Genomic DNA, 17,894 nt, shown 5'->3' on the forward strand with positions numbered 1-17,894 from the left:
CAAATGTCACAGTGATAAATTTCTTTTTATTTAAAAAAAAAATCTAGTGTGTATGTTTTTGATAAGGCCAATTAGAAAATATAAGGCAAGCAGAAGTCAGGAAGTCAGAGAATAAAAAGAATTCCTGGAATTTTTTACAGATTTCACTTAACACTTTCTGGACCCTGACATATTCCAGAAGACTGTAAAAGTTAGAGATTTACACTCTCATGAAATACCTTTCCACTTTATTATTTGCTGTTATGAAGAATAAAGTTTAAATGACTCAGCGGCCACCCACTAAGATCAGCGTGATTTATAATTTAGAGCAGACCAGATAAGACATGGCCTGGTTAACCTCAAGAGGTTTGGGAATTTGTATGCACTTCATAAAATATTTTCCTCTATAAATGGTTATAGCCCAAATAGAAAATAACAAAGAATCACATCATTTTATTTGCATGTTTTAAAAATCCACATATAACTGCCTTCAAATGTCCTTGCAAATCTCAATAACTTATCTTTATAGTCAAATAAAATCATGATTAGCATCTTGTCTATATTTAGGTTTAACTGGGAGATGGAGGTTCTGTCTTCACTTACATTTCAGTCCAACATGTTTATTAGCTCATTCCAATCAATTAATCTGTCAAAGTGTTTGCATGGTAGCAGTTGACTGAATTAGACACAGGATCATAAACCCAAGGGATAATATGCTAAATATTGTAGCAAGCCTATTTTAAATTTGCTAATGTTTCTTAAAATGTAAATCTCCTGATATGGTCTAAGAGTGTTCATAAAAGGTGCCAAGCAAATAACTCCCATTGGTTGAGTTAATTTGATGCTATTTTTTTTCTTTTTTAGATGGAATTGATTAAAAATATAAGTACTGCAGAACAGCCCTATTTATTCACTCGACATGTTCATTTTCTCAACTTCTCCAGGTAAGATATTTCCCAGTTTGGGAGTTATCTTATTCCTTTTTTTGTTATGCCCAGGTCGGATCAATAAGAATTGATATTTTAAGATGAATGAATATTTTGATTATGAATTTGTATTTTGTAATTTTCTACAATTTGGTGGAAAGTATTCTTAATCTAGAACCAAGGATCTGGGTTCAAATCCAACTACTCCCATTTAACCACCAGCATAATCTTGGCTTTAATTGGGAGGTGGGGTAGCATAGTTTCTTCATCTGTTAGGTGACAAAGTTGGATTAAGTTTTCTCCAAGGTTCTTTTCATCTATCACTTTTGATGCTAAGATCTTGAGCAACTAGGTGATACAGTAGATAGAGCCCTGGGCCTGGAGTCAGGAAGACTCATCTTCCTGAGTTCAAATCTGATTTCAGACATGTGCAAGATGAGTGATTCTGGGCAAGTCACTTAACCCTGCTTAATCTCAATTTCTTTATCTGGAAAATGAGCTGGAGAAGGAAAAGGCAAACCACTCTAGTATCTTTGCCAAGAAAACCCCAAATGGAACCATGAATAGTAGCACAGGACTGAAATAATGAACAACAAAGATTCTAGGAAACCATAAACACCACCCTAAGAACAAATCAAAAGTGGAGCAATACTGGCTCTAAAGTTGTATAGAGAATGTTTCATCTGCTGACAAAGAGATTTCAGGTAGTTAGTTTCAGTAACCATGGCAGCAAAATCTCCTTCCTTTTTCTGACCCAGTCAAAGTAAAATAAGAGAAAAAAGGAAGGACCCTGCAGTGATTTTATTTCAAAAACCTGGCCAGCAGTCAGATTTTTAAAACACCTACCAATATGTGCTCATTGTCTTCTAAAACAGTCGTGTTGCTCAATAATCTTTTTTTTTTCATAACAGAAATATGAAGGTGTTTTCCAATTGGTAATTTCCTCTTCAGGTAAAATATGAGAATAGGATTCATGTTGCAAAACAAGTAGGAACTTTGGTTTGGTTTGGATTGTTTTTTCTTGTTTTGTTTTGCTTTGTTTTCAGTAAGAGTGAGTCAAAGCAGTCCCTTAAGATTTGAACTGCAGTTTTTACAAACCATTTTTACTCTTTTTTAAAAACATTTTACCTTTTCATACTCATTTATAATTTATATATGTTTAATTATAATTGGATACACTGAATCTCCAGCTTCCTATACATATTCAACAGGAGCTTTCTGAGCCTTGGATTTCTCATTCATAAAATGAGTGGGTTGGAGGAAATGATGTTCATGGTTCCTATGATCCCTTTCCAGTTTCAAATCCAATGAGTCTATGTTCATGAGGTATATAGCTGGGATATAGAAAAACAAGTAGGACAAAAGGGCCAAGAAGTAACCCTGATAAATTTTTCAGGCTCTTGTTACATGAGCTTGTCCAAATTTTGATCATCAGATTTTTAAATTTTTTAGAAACTTTTTAAAAATTCTTAAATTTAGACATTTTTTGAGAATGGTTTTCTGACATTTTAGGACTCAGATTTTCTCTCTTACTCCATTCCCCTCTCCACCCCCCTTCACCTCCCCAAAGTAGTAAATGATCTGGTATAGGTTGTATCAGTGCTTTCATGATCATCAGATTTTTAGAAGAATGCATAGAAATAGAAGAGGGTCCAGACCAATCAATAGAAATCCAGAGAATGAAAAACAGATATTCTGAGGATTAGAGGAATTGTGAAATTTAGCCTGAAGAAGACAAGGTATGAGATAGCTTAATAAAGTGATCTCTACTTTACAAAAAATTTACAAATCACATTTTAAAGGATTATAAAGAAGGAAGTGATAAAGAAGGATTGTGAAATACTGATTTTTAAGAAAAGTTACTGTCACTGACTTCCTCTAAGTATCAATTATCCCCTTAGTTTCTATGGGAATTTTTATTTCATTAAATTTTTGATCAATGAATAAAGAACTTCCAAACATTTAGAGTTATCAGAAAATAGAATGGGGAGACTCATTATAGTGAGGTGCTTGTTTCATGGATATTCAAGCAAAGACTAGAAGTAGTGATAGAGAGTGAGACCTAGAATCAGAAAATTAGAAAGAACCGAGTTCATATCCTGCTCCAGATGCTTCATAGTTATATAATTTAGGACAAATTACCTAACCTCTGTTTGCTTTAATCTGTTGGAGAAGAAAATGGAAAACCACTCCAGAATCTTTGCCAAGAAAACCTCATGGACAATATTGGCATTCTGTAGTCCATAGTGGAAGGAGTCAGACACTACTGAACAACAACAAAACTTGGGCAAGACATTTAGCTTCTTTTAGTCTGAGTTTCCTCAACTGTAAAATAGAGATAATTAATAATGGAACCTACCTCATAAGGTTATTGTGAAGATTAAATGAGATAACGTTGTTTCATGAACCCAGAAGAAGCTATTGTTATCATTAATTAACCATTAGCTGGGGATATTAGAGGGATAATTTATGAACCATAGAGGAGATGGGTCCAATTCAACTCTAAAGTCTTTTCCAACTCTAAGATTCTGGTTCTGTAATTCAGATATAATGGAATAATAATACTCTACAATTGTGTGATGCTTTAAAAAAATTAAAACACTTTGACATGCATCATATAATGTTACCAAAAATTCAATCAGTCAACATATATTAATAAGTTCTTACTATGTGCCAGATATTGGATAAGTACTGGAGTTACAAAAAACATTCAACATGTTTCATGTCTTCAAAGAACTTACATTCTAATGGAAAGAACGATACCACTAGTTGACATAAAAGTGCTCTTTAAAAAAAAAATTCCTGGAGTAGACAGGACATTAACCATTTGAGATTCAAAAGACTTTGCTTCCATGATGCTAGCCAGAAAAGCCAGATACATACAATAGTCAGTGTCCAAAAAAAAAATAAAGAAAAGAAAACAGAAAATTCAGTTACAGTGCTATAAGCACTATTAAGGATTGGTCAAAGATAGTCTTCTTCTGAGTAATGATGACCTTTGGGAGGTAGGACAGTATCTGACTAGTGAGGGAAATTCCTTTGATATCATGAGGCTTCTCAGCCCTACTATAGCCTTGGAGTTTTGCTACTTGTCTTCTTTTAGTGACATATATGAACAAAAAAGGGCTTTCTTCTCAGAGAAGAACAGAGATTCCCTAAGAATTATGCTTTGTAGCTCATGATGCTGTTCATTGGCTACCTTGGGACTTAAATCTAATTCTCATCAGAATTGGCTCAGAGAGGGAATAACAGCCAGAGTCCTACTGTCCTCTAGCACTCATCCTTTTTTAATGGCAACCCCAAGGTCTTGGACCACTAGTGACCCCTACTTTCCTCTTCATACTAGGTTTAGCTACCCAAAGTAACCTTATTGGAAAGGGCATGTAGACTTTTTCCTTTGTCTTGTTCTGCTCCCAGGAAGCAACTAACAATCCCTGTGTAGTTTGTGTGTTTATTTTTACAGTCTTATTACTAAAGACTATATGGAAAATACAAGGGAATAAAATAAACAAGAAAGGGAAAATTTCCAAGTTAAAAGAGTTCTCATCAATTAATCCTGATCCTATATGTAAATTGTGCCAGAATCCAAGTATTCATCTTCAGTGCCTCCTCCCTTGCCTAACTGGCACTTCTTCCTCTCATTTCTTCTCTGAGTATGTCCAGCCCATTCCTGTCAGAGCTGAATTGCTAGCTAATAAATTCAGTTTGGCCAGGATATTATATAGCTTGACTCTTCTGGGACCTCTTTCTTTGACATTAAAAAAAGAAGTATGTAAAGGAGGGCTGATCCTTTAGAAAGTACAAAACTTACCAGTCCTGGGATTTTTGCTTGCAAAGGATTCTAATTGTGTCCCATCATTCTTGACTCTGTGGCCATGAACTTGGAGAGGTAATAAGACCTTGAATGAAGGAGATCCTTCCCTATCTAACTATCAAAGGTCTATTTCCCTGTGTCTAAGACTTCCTGCCCTATTTGGAAAGAGACCATCTGTATCCTTGGTCTCTCCACTCCTCACCTATCACCACCTTATAATCTTTTTCTCTTCTTAAATAGATTTATTCTGTCTTCATATTCTGTCTGAAGCAAACCCTCTAGCTAGTTAGATTTTAAGAGGCTCTTCCATGAATCTATATACTTTTTTTCTTGACCCAAATGGATATGTGGGCCCCTTTCCTTTCTGGAGTCAGTGTGTCCAGATATTTGGAGACTAGGCTTCCATAATTTCTTCCTACAAGGCTGACTTCTCCTTATTGCTCCCAACACAAAATTTGTTTAAAAATTCTACTTCTGCTGGATTCTGACGTTTTGTACCTTTCAGGTACATCCATGGTTCCCAGATCATTAACATAGTTTAGATAGCAGATATGCCTAGGGCCATTAAAGATTGGAGACCTGTACTTGGCCTAGCTATGAGCATCAAACCCCTCTATATAATCGGTTCTTCTAAGTAATGTTTCATGCCCCTTTCCTGGCTATTGGTTTATTAGAATCCATGCTCAAAATTAGAAAATTTGCTCATGTATATCTCTCTCTCGACAGAGTCTAGCAATGAAACCAATAAATATCAGAATTTCTTTGGTCTTTTCCCACAACCATCAACTCTCATGAAATGTCATTTCTACTTCTCCTACTGAGACAATTGCCCCGTAATTAGTCCCTTTGCCTCAAATTCCTCCTTACTCCAAGTCATCATTCACATAGCAGCCAAAGCGATTTCCCTTAAAGCTCAGGTCTGACTATGTCATTCCCTACTAAATAAAATCCAGTGTCTCCCTTTCCTCTTGTAAAATATAAACTCTTTTGTTTGGCTTTTAAAGTCCTTCCCAACTAGGCCCCAACCAAATCCTCTAACCCTATTAAACATTACTCATCTTCCTATATTCTACAATTCTGCCAAATTGGCTTTCTTGCTGGTCTTCACACTCCTAACTCTGTGTCTTTTCACTGACTGTCTAGAACTCTCTTCAACTCTACTTTTAGAAACCTTCATACTCTGCAGAAGCACCACCATGGGAAGGTTTTCCTAAACCCCAAACTGCTAGTGCCCTCCTTCCCTCAACTTGTTGTTTAGTCATTTTACTTGTGTTTTCAACTCTTCATGATCCTGCTTTCTTGGGGTTTTCTTGGCAAAGATACCAGAGCGATTTGCCATTTCCCTCTCCAACTCATTTTACAGATGAGGAAACTGAGGCAAACAGGGTATGACTCATCTAAGGTCACATAGCTAGTGTAAAACTGGATTTGAACTCAGGTGTCCTTAACTCCAGGTCCAGCATTCTATTTACCATACCACCCAACTCCCCCAATCTCCCTCACCTCTTTTGTACAGATTTTGTCTTTGCTTTATATATATATGTTTTATATATGTATATATATATATATATATATATTAGCAAGTCAACAAGCATTTGTTAAGTGCTTTCAGACATAGCAGACAATGTGCTAAGCACTAAAGATAGGGGGGAAACCCCAATGTCTGCTGTGCAGAATATACATTCTAATTGAGGATACACCATATAAATAGCTAAGAGTGTATAAGACACCTAGGGTAGATGAGAGTTATCTGAAAGGGGAAGGTATGCACAATAAGGAGGTAGGGGCAACAGGGAAAGGTCTTCTACAGAGGGTAGGATCTGAGCTGAGTCTTTAAGGAAGCCTGGTAAGCAAAGGGGTCTGGGTAGGAGGGCAGAGCACTCCAGGCATAAGGAACATATCTGGCTATTGAGATGAGAAATTAAGTCATGTTCAAGGAATTGCTAATAGCCCAGTAGAGCTCTGATGAGGGAGACTGGATCCTACTGGGATGACCTCTGCCTGACAACCCTGGTGAGTGTCTTGATTAGGGAGAATACCCCTGACCAATTATCCTTACAGCTGTATATAAAATGCCTACTCCTCCCTAGAGAAGTGGAGAGGAGCCCATTTGATATGTTGCCCCCAAACCCACAATCAAGTCCCATTTTGCTTTCTATAGAGAAGGGCTGAGAACTAGTTTTTTTTTTTCCAAGAATGACACCAATCAGCATTTCCTCCACATCAGATGGATTCTAATACTAATTGGGGGGCAGGGAGGTGGCTAGGTGGAAGAGTGGATTGAATGTGGGGTCTCAGCCACTAGCTCTGTGACCATGGGCAACTTGTGTCACCCTGTTTGCCTCAATTTCTTCATCTGTGAAAATGAGCTAGAGAAGGAAATGACAAAACTCTGCAATGTCTTTACCAAGAAAATTTCAAATAGGGTCATGAAGAGTTGGACACAACTAAAACAACTGAACAACAGCATATATGAAGAGGAGTAAGATGTAAGAAGGTAGGAAAGAGAGAGGTTATAAAGAATTTTAAATGCTAGAGGACTTTATATTTGATCCTGAATGTAATAAGACTCCACCAGAGATTAATGGGCAATGAAGGGATATGTATAGAATTGCAATTTAGAAATAAGTTACCATGGCAGCTGGGTGGATTGGAGGGCAGATTGGATTGGCAAGAGGATGAAGCAAAGATCCATTAGAAGGCTTTTAGAAGAGTCCAGACAAGAGATGATGAAGCTCTAAACTAGAGTGATGGCTGAATAAGAGCAGAGATAAGACTTAGGTAAAAAATGACAAGATTTGTAAATGGATTGAATATGACTGAGAATAGGGAGTTAAGGATGATACTCTCAGAGCCAGGTGATTGGGTCAGTGATAAAATCACTCCACCCCACTTAAAGTAAATGACAAGATATCTATGCCAGGTAAAAATATTTACACTGGGTCAATCAATCAAAGGAATGAACAAAATCTCTTCATCTTTGTTGAATTAAAGGCTTTAGACCAAGTGCTGAAAGTAATCGATAAAATATAGAAGTCATTGAAAGCTATTGTATGAAATGTTGTGATATTATATATGAATAATAAATAATTTTTGATTCATTAATTTATTCTGTAAAGCAGATTCTGAATCTGGGATCCATATACTCCTACTTGGTTCATGGATAGAGTTCAAGCATCCTTGAAAATGAATGGGAAAATACGTTTTTTCTATATAATTAATTCCCTTCATAATCCTAGGCATTTTATTTTATACATTTGAAAATATTATTCTATGGAGGGGTCCATAGACTTCAGAAGACAAGGGGTCCATAACACATGAAAAAAATGTTAAAATCCCTTGTTGTTAGAATTGCCTTTCTGGGTTTCCTTATCACTTTCTCTTCTCCTGCTGTCAGGATTAACTCATCCTGCTCACTTTATCTTTACTAATAATCCCCACTAGTTATCCTTCACAAATCAACCCTCTCAACTTCTACCACCTGGGCCTCTAGAATATTTCAAGTAATAAATTATCAGATTTATAAATTATCTGCAATAACCAGAGTTACTACTGGGGTTAGGTCCCAGAGCACAAATAAAAATAAATTGGGTATCAAATGAATGTGGCTGTATTTCTGGCTATATTCTGAAGCAAAAGAGAAATGTGTGTTCTTCTGTTATCCCTCAATGATTAATTGTTGAATATAGTTCTAATATGACACAGAAATAGAAAAACCTTAAAGAAGAGAACAATATAATATATGTCTGAGCGAGAATTGAGTCTTATGATCAAATAAATGATAATGTTCTTCTACCTTCATTTCTCATTCCCTAGAAAAATCTTCATCCCTAGAGATCATATCAGTCCTGGAATTCATACCTCCAAAATTCCTTCTGTTTCTACCTCTGATTGAATGGCTCCTCTCAGAACCTTCATTTACAGTGGGCCCCCTGGCAGCCCTTTCTTCATTTCATATACAGGATACCAGCCCCACAAATGCCTTTTCAGATTCAATTCATGTGTTGTCTACCTCTATTAGAGTATAAGCTCCTTGAGGGTTGAGACTATTTTTGCTTGTATATCCAATGCATGGCACATAGCAAACATTAATGAACACTTGTTACCTGTCTGACCTTATCACTGATCCTGAAGTAAGAATTCTCATTTTGAAATATCAGAGTGCAGGAACTATAAATTGAGTCATTATGAATATTGCATTTCTATTAATGGACCCTAAGATAAGGCAGTATAGTGTAGTAGCTAGAGCTAATTGAGTCAGAAAGAGGTGGGTTTCAGTCCCATATCTAAAACACACACACACACACACACACACACACACACACACACACACACACACACACAGGTTTTGTGACTCTGGGCAAGTCACTTAATCTCTCAGTAACCCTAGAGAATTCTGAAAAAAATAGTAGTATATTTTATGGTGAAGTAATGTTTGAAAATGAATATTTAGCCATACTCTACACACTCTACTGTTTGATGTGTAAATTTTCTTTACTTTCAAGTCTTAAAGCATTTGGCATCATAGACTAATTAATTCAATTATTTTTTCTAACTCGAATGTAGAAGTTATGTTTTGAAAGTGAGTCTTTGGAAAAGCATCAAGTAAGTAAAATATGATGCATTCAATTCAATTATTCAGAAGCTAATTTTTATAATTCATTCTTCAAACTCCCATCTTCTGTTCCTCCTTCTTATTACTTTTCTTTGGTTATTACAGTTTTTATTAGTACAATCACACAAAGGGAGAGTTCAACTATAACTTGGTATTAGGCTTCAGAAAGTCTGGATTGGAGATCAAAAGGGATAGCCAAACGTAATTGGTTTACAAGATTATTCAAAATCAAGGCTAGAAAAAGGTCATCTAGTCCAACCCTCCATCTCACAATTGAGATCCTTAGAAGTACAGATGAAATGACTAATCAAAGGTCACATGAATAGAAAGTAAATAAGAAAGTTAGGATTCCAACTCAGGTCTCCAGACTAAAACCTGAGACTAAAACCATATGTAGTGTACTTCATGTTGTTCTTCACTAACTGTTTACTAAAATCTTTGTAGTTGAATGGTTCATTTACAGATCTCTTTGAATTAGAGAGAAACTAAGTGATATAGTAGATGGAGCCCTGGATTTGCAGTCAAGAGGATGAAATTTCAAATCTTGCCTCAAACACTTTACTAGCTTTGTGATTCTGGTTGTCAATTTAATCTCTCCCAGCTTCAATTTTATCATCTATAAAATGGAGATAATAATAGCATATACCTTGGAGTTATGTAGATCAAATGAGATTATATATATATATATATATATACAGCATTTTGGAAAATTTAATGATATATAATTTCTAGTAGTAGTAGTAGTATGGATTGAATGGGTCCACTAAAAAGGAAATGGCAAGCCACCACTCCATTATTCTTGCCAAGAAAATCACATTGATAGCTATGGTCCATGGGGTCCTACAAAGTTGTATCCTATGAAGAGTAGGATACAACTAAACAGCTCAACAACAACAGTAGTATTAGTTGTTGTAGTAGTAGAACAACAGTAGTAGTAGCAGTGGTAATAAAGGTGGTGGTGATATCAGTAGTCCTTATTCATACAATACAAGCTAAAGAAATAGTTTCTCCTAGTCTAGGCAACTTAAAAACAATCAACTTGGATCAATGAATTAAAGATCCTTCTTTTTTTCATTTTAATGGTAGTGTGTTTAATATTTATACAAATTTGCTCACATTTAACATTTCCCAGATGTTCCAAAGTGTTGCTTTTATTAACGTAAAAGGTTACTTTCAAATAAAACCAAAACAAAAAAGGTTGAACCTACCAATAAAAACAATGTCCTTTATTTTCTGGAAGCGTGCTGACTACAAAAGAAGCATAACAGACTATACTTAAATGTGTCTTCCAAGCCCATATGAAAAATTGCCCATTGTTAGAAGGATTAAAGGTTCTTTCCTTACTGTTTTTATCAATGTCATTGGAGCATTTATCAATCTTTTAATTGATATTCACTGGCAACTAGGGAATTAAGGGTGATTTCCATTATTCTCACAGTAGGATGGTTTAAATGCCTTATTATTGGTTTCCCCTTTTCTGGTTCCTGAGATTTTTTTTTTGTAATTCTTTTTTCCATTCTACATATTTTTCTCAATTTCAGTTTCCAGTGAAAACACTATTGAATCTTATTTCAGTTTCCTGTGCCTATCAAAATAAAAGCAAAGAGAAGCTCAAGTAAATTACATGGGAAACGAATTCTTTAAATAGTTATAGCCACCATTTTTCCTCTTGGCATTTATTTTTCATTTTATTCTTCCTCCCACTTTCATAACCCTTTCACCCTCCTTTGCTTCCTCTTTCCTCGCTTTTCTAAGTCAGTGGCTTCAATTCTTTTAAAAGACAAATCAATCATCCAAGGAAACAGGCTGCAAGATGCAGTCATGGGATGGATATTGGACACATTCCCTCCTCTCTACTCCCTTCTTAATTGTTGATGTGAACAAAGCCTGCCCTCTGAAGGCAATAATATATAAATTAATTCAATTTTGTTAATTCCATAATTCAATTTAGTTTCTATTTTCCTTTCCCAAATGTTGTCTTTGTTTTCATTTTCATTAGCAAAGTAATCTGCTTCTACTTCATGGCTTTCACATTTTCATGATGCTGACAAGAGCTTCAAAAGCCACTAAAAGCTCCAGGATTTTAGCTATGTGGGCTCAAAAGTTCAATTTAAAGAACATTTCAATATTCTGGCACATTTCGAACTGTCCTACTCCAATTCATTATGTTTACTGCCATCTATGCCATCCCTTTCATCATTTTAGTACCACTTCTTCAGGAACCTAAAGTGACTCCCTAATGCCCTTTTCTTCAAGTCCTGACTCCTCTCAGTGTATTTTAAGGCCCTCCACAATTTGGGCTCTCATTTATGTTTGTTTTATACAATCATAGGACCTTATTATCCTCTGAAGCATGGTTTGTTGTTTTATTAATTCAACATCCTGCTTTCCAGTGGCCTTAACCAAGACCAACTCCCAGCCCTACGGAATGCCAAAATTCTCTAATTCTAAGTTCTTGTAACTCCCTCCTTTGCCCTGGGAAAATAAGAGAGAATGCTCCACCCCTAATAGAGTACAAACACAACATTTCCTGGAAAAAAGTAACATAGCGCAGGGGTCTGCACACAAATACAATTTCTCCAACCAGCCATGGCAACTGTTTTTCTGGATGTCATCAAAAGGCCCACCCTCCTCTCCACACCTTAGCCCAGGAAAGAGAATAAGAGGTACTAGGACTAAGAGCAGGTCTTATACAGTTTTTAAGGCAGGTTATCCTGGCATTGATTTCATAGCCTATATCTGGATGGTGGTGGCAGAGATAGGTGAGGGGCTTAGTTTTAAGATTTATAATAGTGAAAGAGGCTGGCTGTTAAAATTTGAAAAGTTTGTAGTGAAGGTGGAGGATATAAAGGGTAAAGAAATTCACTCTGGGGACTTCTTCCCTTCCTCCCCAACAATCTCCTTCCTGCTTTGCAGAAACTTCTGTCCTGAAGCCCCAACATCTAGATTGCTGATTCTCTTTCTCCCCCTCCCAATCTTTCAGGCAGAGCTCCAGTCATACTTTGCTTCATCCATAGTTGAACTCTTTTTCCAGATTTCTTATCCTCCTTCCCTACAGTTGTTTCCCCCTCACATAGGATACCCTTTCTCCAGCCCCACTTTCCAGCTCCCCATTATGTGTTGTCTTTCAGATTAGGATGTAATCTCCTTGAGGGTAGCAACTAACTTTTATTTGCATAAACAGCTCTTAGCACAGTATGTGTCCCACAGTGTTTCATAGATGATCTATCTAATTTTCTGGTTCATTTTTCCTATTCTCAAGAAGATGTTGTTGTTCAGGTATTCCATCTGACTCTTTGTGACCCCAGTTGAAGTTTTCTTGGCAAAGATAATGGAGTGGTTTGCCATTCCCTTCTCCAGCTCATTTAACAGATGAAGGACTGAGGCAAACCAGGTTAAGTGTTTTTCCCTAGGTCACACAGCTAGTAAGTATCTGAGGCTGGCTTTGAACTGGGGTCTTCCTTACTCCAGGCCCAACACTGGTCACTGTGCCACCCATAATGAATAACAGACTCACTAATTTGTACTCTCTATTCCAATTTGGCCAGTCTTAACTCTTCCCTTTACAAAGCATACTCCTTCCAATCTTTGTTTTTGCTTGTACTATAACCATTAATCATTCCTTATATACCTCTGTCTATCCCAGTTCCTCTTTCAAAACTCACCTCAAGTTTCAACTTTTCCATAAAATCTTCTCGATTTCAACTGCAACTCTCTCTTCTCTGAACTCTTGTGCTTATAATAAGTAGCTGACATATTGCAGAGCCTGGTTGTTTTATATGCTCATGGCTTCTTCATGAGTAGAGTGAAATCTCCCTGAAACTCTATTTTATACATCATTGTAGCCCAACAAAGCCAAGAAGAGTAGAGGGCACAAAGTATGGCTTTATTATATGTTTTATGACTGATTCAATTCTGGCTGCATGTGGTTCTGGTCTGTGAATCAAGAATGGCTTTGATTTTTTTCTTTTGAAAATTTCCTTTTGGGATCTCAGATTAATAGAATGGTGAGAGCAATAAGAGATCTTAAATGCTATCTATTCTACCCCACTCCCATTTACAGAAGAGTTACCTGAAAGCTGAAATAAAAACAAGAACTATCCAAGGTATACATTCTACTCTTCTCATTTCTTCCTTTTAAAAAAATGGAAAAAAGCCCTGAACTCTCTATCTTCTGAATATACAGTCTGTAACTCCTTTCTCGTAGACTGAGGTCTTTCATCTGGAAGCTGAGCTAGGCTATTATTATTTTATTGTTCATTAAATTTGGTGTTCTATGATCTAAGTATTTTCTATAGCATTTAATTTTCAAAGCTTTTTGCAATCATCTTTTTATTAGCTGTTCTTTCCAATAAGCCTGTAAAATTGGTTGGTATTATTCTCCCCGTATTATGGAGAAAAATTGATTGTTAGAATCATGAAGTGAAATGTTGAAGGTCACACAGGAAGGCTGTGCCTTTGGATGCTTCCTAATGATGGGCTCACATACTACAAAAGTCAGGTAACCTTTCTCAGCCTGTTTCCTCACCTCTAAAACTCTGGTAATTATGAACCAGAGGATTATTTTTAGGAAAGCTCTTGGTAAGTCTTAAAGTGCTATATTATCAAAATAGTATTATTCTCATGTTATTGTATTTGAGGATATAGCATGCTTATGCTTATCACAACTATTAAGTGATTTGTATAAACTTGGCCATCTTTAGAACTTGAGTCAAACTCTTCTACAAGAGTTATTAGCTGAATCCTACAGATGTACATATATATGTGTGAGTAAATATTTATATATATGTACATATACTTATATATCTATATATATCCAATCAATAAACATGTATTAAGCAGCCACTATGTGCCAAGCATTGTGTTAGGCACCAGCACTCTACTATCTGTTTTCTAACATAAAACAATATTATGTTCTGCCATTCTTTGGAGCTGTAGCTATATTCCAACCCTTTGAATTCTGCCATATTGTAACTCAGCTTTACACAGTTTAAATTTTAAGTGTGGTGAAAGGATGAAGATGTTAGGATTGTGTAGAAGGCCTTCCAGACTCCTTTGCCAACCATAGCTGACAAATCCCTACCTTGGAGGGCTATTCCTTGGGCAATTACTCTTCTGTCATGGTACCATTGTGATCTCATCCAAAGTCCATAACCCTGAAGGATTGCAGATATCCCAAGCATTCCTCAAATGCCTGTTCTAAGAATCTCATACTAACCTTCCATTTCCTCACAATCTACAGAGTCACTGGTCTTAATTGGATCTTTTTCTATAAATTCTCCTATTGCAATTCAATTCACTGTAATGCAACAAAAAAGTATACGGTTCCTATGAGCTTCAAAGCATTTTTCCTTGTAGTTGCAAAACTCCTGATTCAGCACCCATTGGTAAATTACTAATTCTCTACCAGGCTGGAGTAAAATAATAAAATCTAGTTTTAAAAAAGCAGATGTGCTATTAATTAAAATATCATGATAAGATTGCCCATGATTTATTTATATACATATATGTATATATAAATATATATATATGTGTGTGTGTGTGAATAACCACTACTACTGGAACTCTTCTATTCCACCTCTGCCTTTATTTCATGTTTAGGAGTTTTAAGCCTCAAACAACCTTATATCATGTGTCAGGGGTTTTATGGAATCTCTAGACTATCATTATAACTATTTTAGCTATATTATGGATTAAGCAAGATTTGTAGGTTGGACTAGAAACTGAATGACCATTTATAATATTGTTTATATTATGAAATATATTTCAATTTCCAAATACCCAATTTATAAATTAATTTTTGAACATGATCCATTTGAAATTTGGGAAGTATAACTGCATCTTTATTAGCAAATGAAATTGAATTATGCTTTTTGTAATGTAAATGGATTACCTTGATAACTAACCCAGAACATATATAGCTCTTCTAGAAGTTAGAGCTAGAAGAATCTTGAAGGTCATATAACCCAATTCCTTCATACTACAAGTAAGAATACCAAAGCCCAGGGAGGCAAACTATCTTGCCCACGGTGCCAGAGGTTTTATACACCTAAGCTGCATTCAAGCCCATGTCCTCCTCCAGTGCCAAATCCAGTGTTCTTTCTTCTATTATATACTGTGTATTTGGGATTTTAGTAAGATTATACCCCAAATACTTCTCCATGGTTCTATTTTTTTAGAATATAACCATATAAGCTACTCCTGGCTCAATTATATTTATTAATTGAACTAGTAACAATGAATAAATTCTAATCCAGGACTGTGGATTATTTCTTTCTACTTATTTCGTAAAGAAAATTCAACCAAGAAAAAATAATAATTGCACCAGAGTACCTAAGTTTAGTATATAAGTGTAATGAAATAAACCCACATTTGACTTTTTAAAGAACAGTGACTCATCTAAAGGAAAATGAATTAAAAGAAAAAAGTAAAGCTCGAGGGGAAAAAAGGATCAGTTTGACGAATGTTAGAAGACCAAACATAAGAAAAAGAAAAGTTGTCCATAAAAATTTGTGTTAATGAAACCGGGAGTTAAATTACTGACAGACTTAGGTTTGGAATTTGTCTCATTTCAAATTTGCAGGATTTTTTTTACTTTAATAGGAAATTGAAGCAGCTAGGAGGCAGATTGATTAGAATGCTGGCATTGGAATCAAGAAGTCCTGGGGTTCAAATTCTGCATCAGACACTAGCTATGTGATTGTGGCAAGTCACTTTATTTCTCTCAGCCTCAGGTTACAATCTGTTAAATGGGAGCTAATAATAGCACCTCTCTTTTTGTGAGGATCAAAGATAACATATGTAAAATGCTTTACATGATATAAAGCACTGTATAAATGTTAGCCATTATTTGAATAGCAAAATTAGCTGATGAGGAAAGATGTTTGTTTATAGAGTCAGGAAAGAGGAATGCCTCAATCAATTATTTATTTATATAGATGTTTCTATAGAGAAAAATACATCTTTGTCTGACTTCTGACCCTGGACAACAAGTTCTTAAACATCTCCCCAAATGCCTTCATTGGGATATTATATCCAAATACTTGGAAGATTAACCCATTTGCTTATAATGCATATACATGAGTGAATCATCCAGATGCTTAAGAGGCTTTAACCTCTGTAGTGACAAGCCCTTTGCGGGACCAAGTATGATTGCTGAATATAGGAACTGGATCATCAATTCCCTGACACTACTTCACTTTATTTTTTAGTCTCCAATGGTTCTTGAGGTGAGCCTGCAATTAACTTTAGTGATCATTATTCATATGAAGTCTACAAATGCAGGATTTTATTGTTAGCCATGCAGCATGTTTGCTTAGCTATTTCCATTCACTTTAATACTATGTGCTTGGTCTTCTGATTTACCTAGGATTGTGAATCTAGTTTGTGTGCCATAAAATTTGAAGCATAACCTAATTAAATGGGTAAGATATATACAGAATGTGCTTGGTGCCTCATAGAATTGATTTCAGGTTTATCATTAATCTTATGCATATGTAATAAACATATGCTCTGGGTATCAGCAGGATAAGTTGAAGAGAAAGTAACCTGTCTGGTGTGATTTGAATGGTACCTCTAAGCACCAAAATACCTAACACACTAAATTATCATGTTTCAATACTACATGGATCTGTGATCTAGTCAATGAAGGTATTCCCTCTACTGGAGTAGGTTGTAGCTCCATTTCCAATTTCTCCTCTCTCCAATGCATCTTGCACACTGTTGTGTGGAAAGAAGAAAAAACAGTCTTCCTAAGGCACACATTTTCCTTTTCAAAAATCATCAGTGGCTCCTGATTGCTTTTTGGATAAAATAAAAGCTTAACACACTGTAACTTAAAATGCTCCAGCATCTTGTCTACACTTCCACCCTTGTTTAACTTTATTCCCCTTTGTGGACACTGTGTTCCAACTGCACTAGACTACTAGCTATCCCCCAAACATAATTCTCCCTCTTCTGTTCTGTGTAATCAACCAAACCTAGAATGTGTTTGCTCTGAACTTCAATCAGAATCCTTGTTTTCCTTCAAGACCAAGATAAGTTGCCTCCTCCTCTGTGATATTTCTCTGATTCTCCCATTTGTTATTCTATCTCCTTAAAAGTACTTCATTTTATATTTACTTACCAGTCTTTTGCACCTGGTAGGCTCTTAACAGATGTTTGTTGGGTTTAAGTACAATAAATGTCTTTTCATCCTGTGCGATTCTTGCCATAGTTCCCCATGGATATTCCACAGAGGATGTACCCAATGTGTAACAGGCCTTCCTCTAGATCGTTTCATATTTCATAGGTACTAGCAGAGGATTCTGACTAGATTCTGTCATAGCTTGCTCTCATTACATGATCGATATACTTTCTTTTCAGATTATATATTTCCTATATGATGTCCCATATGCCATTTATTGGGCATAGAGTATCATTGAAAATAGATTTTAGCTTGTGTCCACTATACATCTTTCTATTACCTTTGGATCATACATCGCTTTAATTATGATCATAGTGTTCCAAGATTCATTACTATATGGTTCTCTCCCAACTCCTGAAACATTTATGGTAAAAA

At 35.8% G+C, this 17,894-nt stretch overlaps 1 protein-coding gene across 1 annotated transcript in view; it reads left to right on the forward strand.

Annotated features, from left to right (window-relative positions):
• UST (uronyl 2-sulfotransferase) overlaps window positions 1-17,894 on the forward strand; it is a 396,229-nt gene that overhangs the window by 254,938 nt on the left and 123,397 nt on the right. Inside the window, exon 4 of the mRNA XM_001370770.4 lies at window positions 844-923. Within this exon, the coding sequence (XP_001370807.1) occupies window positions 844-923 (80 nt within the window). The remainder of the gene's footprint in view (window positions 1-843; window positions 924-17,894) is intronic.

Source organism: Monodelphis domestica, chromosome 2, assembly GCF_027887165.1.
Source record: "Monodelphis domestica isolate mMonDom1 chromosome 2, mMonDom1.pri, whole genome shotgun sequence".
NCBI lineage: Eukaryota > Metazoa > Chordata > Mammalia > Didelphimorphia > Didelphidae > Monodelphis > Monodelphis domestica.